Consider the following 6,000-nt stretch of genomic DNA (forward strand, 5'->3'; position numbering starts at 1 on the left):
CTTCTTTCCTAAATAATCCTAATCAAAAGTTTCTATAAATTGAAATAGCTTGAAGAAAAAAATAATTGATCTTTTCCGTTTGTGCCCACCCCCAGCACGTAATGCACCCCCAAATTACAGAGCACGCGTCATTACATAGTAAATCATAAGGTAAAAACCAAATGGCAAAAATCATATCGTAAATTGGATCTATTCTGTTTCGACCCCCCAGTGTTTTGTATGACCCCCATTTACTAACTATATGTTGCGGGGGGGGGGGGAACAGAATAGATCCTGTAAATTAAAAGGGACAATTCTGAAAGTAATTTTTCTCTCCTTAGCAGCTTTATCTCAACACTTCTCTTCTATATCACTTCTCTCTCTTTTTCGTTTTTCAGTTCACTTGTTTTCGTTTGGTTGCAATTTTCTACTTCCCCACGGAGCGTCCGTGCGTTGCTCACATCTGCGATGTTTTTGTTTTGTTTGCTTAGCTCAAATCGCTTTTCTCTTCGGTTTTTTACAAGCCCTGTATAAGCTTAAAAAAACCTTTTTGTTTGTATATTTTGTGGTGTCTTGCCCTGCTTTTTTGAGCTATGTTGACAAAAATTCACTTATGCGTGATAGTATATTGATTTGTCTCATATTCTTCTGTTGGTGTCCTTAAAACTTTTGGATTTTGGTGCGTTTCTTTTGTGCAATACTTTTGTAGAAAGTATTGCGCTCTCTTTTGTCATTAAAAAATCCTAAGTGACTTTAAAAAATACAAAGAAAAGTTTTTGCTGCTCCAGCTTCAGCCCTCCTCTAGCAGTTTTTCTCTCGCTAATTTGATTGCATATCTCAAAAACAAAATCGGAAGAATTTTTTGTTCATCGGGTTTCTCCTCATTATAGCCCCCCACGAAAATGTAACCCCCGCCATTATGGTATCGGAACTATGATTGGGGGGGCTATAGGTTATTATGTAAGCACTAAGCTCGATGGGGGCTATAAAGGGAAAGAGCATCTTACAATATGAACCAAAAATTTTCAAGATTTTTGCCATTCAAGGAAAAAAGCTTAAAAGAAATGTTCAAGCATCGTGCTACCCGAATGCACTCACTTCAAATTTCGTCAAAAGTAACACACATGTGGAAAAGTTTTGTTTGAGTTATATTAAGAAAATTTACAACAATAGTTAATTAATAATGTAAAAAATGGGTGGTTTAAAATTTATTTTGAGATCTGATGAAAAAATGACCTGTAAATTTTTTTAATAATTGACCTGTACACTTTTTTAAATGAACGTGTTAAAAACGCTTCAAGCATCTTGTATGAAAATTTGCACAATTTTTTATCAGAACAGGAAATTTACGATTGTACACTTGTGTTAAATTGTATCATTCAAACCAAAAATAATTTGCAAATATTGTTTAAAATTTGGACTTACGAGATCCGTGAGCGCTCAAATGTAAAAGTAGTTTTTACCCCCCTACTTCCCCATTTTTATCGTTAATCAATGTTTTGAAACTTTATCAAACTAATTTAAACTCTTGTAATCAATGCTTTTTAAACAATTGTTTGTCGTTTGACGAACTGAATACGTTTGGGTACCGCGATGCCTGAAAAAGACTTATGAGCTTTTTTCCTTGACGGCGGAATACAAAATTCACTGGGAAACATTAAAAAGCCTAGAAGTCAATTCTGACAAAACATTTTATTGATGAGGGGACTTACCAGTCAATGAAAAAATAACACAAAAGTTTTCAAACATCGCGATAATCAAATGCACGCGCTTCAAATTTCGTCAAAAGTAACACACATGTGGAAAAGTTTTGTTTGAGTCATAATAAGAAAATTTAGAACGATAGTTAATTAAATAATGTAAAAAATGGCTGGTTTCAAGTTTATTTTGAGATCTGATGAAAAAATGACGTGTAAATTTGTTTTAATAATTGACCTGTAAACTTTTTTAAATGAACGTGTTAAAAACGCTGCAAGCATCTTGTATGTAAATTTGCTCGATTTTTCACCAGAACAGGAAATTTACGATTGTACACTTGTGTTAAATTGTATCATTCAAACCAAAAATATTTGCAAATATTGTTTAAAATTTGTACTTACGAGTTCCGTGAGCGCTCAAATGTAAAAGTAGTTTTTACGCCCCCTACTTCCCCATATTTTTCGTTAATCAATGTTTTGAAACTTTATCAAACTAATTTAAACTCTTGTAATAAATTCTTATTAAACTATTGTTTGTCGTTTGACGAAGTGAATACTTTTGGGTACCGCGACGCCTGAGAAAGTCTTATGAGCTTTTTTCCTTGACGGCGGGATACAAAATTCACTGGGAAACATAAAAAAGCCTAGAAGTCAATTATGACAAAACATTTTATTGTTGAAGGGGCTTACCAGTCAATGAAAAAATAACACCAAAATTTTCAAACATCGCGATAATCAAATGCACGCGCTTCAAATTTCCGTAAACGTCGAAGAAATGTTAATAAAGCATCGATTAGAACAGTTCAGTTTAGTTTAAGCAATTTATAATTAATTAATGGAAAAATGTTTGAGGAGCCTAAAAATTACTTTTACATTTGAGGTCTCACGGAACCCAATAAAATCTAGATTTTAAATAGTAATTGCATTTTATATTTTGTTTTAATGGTAAAGTTTAACAAAAGGGTACAATTTGAAATGATCTGTTCCTTTGATTTAAAAAATGCAAATTTGCATCCAACATACTAGCACCCTTTTTTAACAAATTGATTACCCGGTTTTGTCAAAAATTTCGAGTTATTCTGTTTTAGACCCCGGTGTCTTTAAGACCACCGCTTTTGAAAAAGAAATCATGAAAATAAAACTTGTGCCACGAAATTTTATTCTCGATTAAGTTTTCTAAATTAATTAACTAAAAACAATTAAAAGATGTTCAAAACTATTAAAAAATAATTAACTAACAATTAAAAGATTTACTTCAAAATCAACTTGATGCCATAAGGTTGTAAAGTGTCCCGCATAGTCGTCTTTATATGCAAACGAATTTGTGAAAACACTTAAAAAAAGTATCACTTTTTAATGTGTTTTGCATCTCTTTTACTCTACTCACTGTGATCACGTCCAATGACTTTGAATGATAAAAAGTAACAGGGAAAGAATGGCGATTGCTTAAAGTACTAAATAAAAGCTCTGAAGTAAATAATTTAGAACTACAAGTTGAAAAAAAACGCAAAAAAACTTGGGGAGTTGGGGTTGACTACTTTGTGAAGATGAACAAAATTTGAAACTTCTGGTCGATTTTTTATTCTTTATTAGCTATTTTTCAAAATGTCGATTGTTATTTTCTCTTAATTATTTTATGATATCAACCAAATATTGCAGTACTTCCTTTAATGGTTATAATTGGCAGTCGCCTAATTTCATCAAAATTTTAGTTCAGAATTTTTTCCTACTGGCTACAAAACTTCCTTTCGCCTAACCGAGTTTTCGCCTACTACGCCCTATAGCAATATCGGATCTATTCTGTTTTGCGCGCCCAGCTTAGTGAGCATAAATCTTTTATGACCTCCAGACGCACGTAATTTTTTCCTACATAGTAACGTGCTATATAACATCATGTAATTTGGGATCTTTTCCGTTTGTGCCCCCCCCCCCCCCAGCTTAGTGGGTGCATATTATTTGCAACCCCCAGACGCACGTGCAATAATTTTACATAATGATTTACTATGTAATGACACGTGCTCTGTCACTGGGGGGAGCATAACGTACTGGGGGGGGGGGGGCACAAACGGAAAAGATCCGTAATTTGTAACTGGGGTTCACCAAAAACACTGGGGGCGAAACAGATTAGATCCGCAATATCCTTCGTAAGAAGTTGTATGGAACTGTTTCCTTTCACTCGATAGATTAGGGCGGGCAGACAGTAAATGATATTTGGAACTTTTGTATGCCCGCCCACTCCCGTATGGCTTGCACCCCAAGTGACAGAGCACGTGCCATTATCATTACATATTAAATTATTATTCAAAAACATGGCATGTGCTTCTGGGTGTGCAAGTGTACACCCTCTAAGCTGGGGGAGGGAATAAAAAGACCCGGGATCTTAAGTAATAGTTAAGTGACTCTGCTTGAAGTCATTGAGAACTTCTGGCGTTTATCGAGAACCGCGAGGCGGTTAGAGATATTAAGTCAGAATATCGAAGTGACTTCTGCTGCAGAGTCACTTAACCATGCTTAAAACACAAAAACGCGCACGTTCTAAAATGACGAAAGTCAACGAAATTCAACTTCTGGCTAATTAGCAACTTCTGGCATTTTGGCTTCTGGCACTGCAGACTTTCAGCATTTTAAAATGTGCACTTAAGTGTTTTAATTTAAAAAATATGGCACGTGGGTCTGGAAGTTCAAGGGTGGAAGGGAGGCAAAAAATCGGGACCCGTCTTGAGGACTTTTGTTTTTCACTTGTAAGAAATCGTCGCTTTTTAACCGTTTTGCTTGGACAAAAACGATCAAAGCCCTTACGTGGTAATCGTCGTTTTTTTCGTTATTTCGTCGTCACTTTTATGTAAGAAATGATCGTTTTTTTTTTATGTAAAAAGCGAAAAAACGGGAACCCCGCTGGGATTCGAACCATTGACGTCCCGATACATTACTTTACCCACTGACCACTGCGCTATACTTCCTTTACAAGAGGTATGCTAACACGATTTTAAAGAGAAGAACTAGTTCAAGAGCAATTAAACGACAAAAAAACGATCAAAAAACGACGATTTCTTTTGAAAAAAAAAACGACGTAAGAACCGACAAAAAACGACAAAGAAACGATCATTCCATACACGTAAAAGACGATTTAAACGACGGAAACTAAGGATAACGATGAAAATAACAACAAAACGACAAAAACGACGACAAAACGACGAAAACTAAAAACTCTTACAAAAAGATTGTCGTTTTTTCGCCGTTGTCCTCAACACGGGGATCTAAATTATATTATGGATATCTAACCAATGTCTCTCTGTTTCTTTGTCAACACAGGTGCCCATTTTGGGTTCATCAGGTGTGGACTGTCATTTGTTTGGAAGTTTGGCAACTGCACATTGTCAAGGAAAACATCGTCATCCTCGTCTTCCTCCTCATAACCCTGACGGGCTAATTTCTTTCGTTGCCTCACTGCATCCCGATACGTTTCATTGTCTAGGAGGTCTTGATCAGCTTCGACGTCGATGTAGTCGCTGGACTCTCGCATCATTTCTTTGTTCACCCGACTCGTCATGGTTAATAAATTGAAAAGACGTCCTTCCTTATTTAAACATGTTTTATACCTTGAACTATCGAATCTTCATTAATTGCTTCCCCAATCTTGCACCCCAATACGAACCGCAAATAATACGGTTCGTATTATTTGCACCCCCCCCCCCCACTGCACGTGCTATATTTGGTGTGCATTGTGTTATGTTTTGCGTTTCTTGGGTCTTTCCGTTACTCCCCTCACCCAGAAATAACGTAGTAACTGGAGGAAAATACTCACAAGTGCTAATCAATGCGGTCAGAATTCAGTCACTTTAACAAAAATTGTAAAACAAAAGCATTTTTTCAATATTCCATTGCGGCATTCATAAATTGTGCAAAAACCTTTTGATTTTTGAGTATCAACCCCTTAGCCCCTCTTCATCTGATCATGATAAGAGAGAGGGGATCCTTTTCCGTTTGTCTCCCCCAGTACATTATGCGCCCCCAGTTACAGAGCACGTGTCACTAAATGGTAACTTATTATGTAAAAATATGACACGTACGTCTGAGGGGGGGGGGGCAAATAATATGCACCCACTGAGCTTGGGGGGGGGGGGGGGGCACAAACGGAAAAGATCCGAGAGAGGATATTTGAAGAAGAGCGGAGGGTATATAACACTTTTGTCCGCCTATATTCTCCTGGCGCTTCTAGTATGCCTGGTTGATGATTAGTTGTTTATCTTTGTTGTCAATAAGCACAGTCACACACGCTGTCTGTGCTGTCACATTCAAAGTCAAAACTGAAAATGACTTCTCA

At 36.4% G+C, this 6,000-nt stretch overlaps 1 protein-coding gene across 1 annotated transcript in view; it reads right to left on the minus strand.

The window, feature by feature from the left end:
- Window positions 1-6,000, minus strand: part of LOC142354097 (ubiquitin carboxyl-terminal hydrolase 7-like) — a 116,554-nt gene extending 110,554 nt beyond the window's left edge. Inside the window, exons 1-2 of the mRNA XM_075406369.1 lie at window positions 5,863-6,000; window positions 4,959-5,253 (exon numbers count right to left, since the gene is read on the minus strand). Of these exons, the coding sequence (XP_075262484.1) occupies window positions 4,959-5,226 (268 nt within the window). The 5' untranslated portion in view covers window positions 5,227-5,253; window positions 5,863-6,000. The remainder of the gene's footprint in view (window positions 1-4,958; window positions 5,254-5,862) is intronic.

The sequence above is a fragment of the Convolutriloba macropyga genome, chromosome 15 (assembly GCF_964194025.1).
Source record: "Convolutriloba macropyga chromosome 15, txConMacr16.3, whole genome shotgun sequence".
Lineage (NCBI taxonomy): Eukaryota > Metazoa > Xenacoelomorpha > Acoela > Convolutidae > Convolutriloba > Convolutriloba macropyga.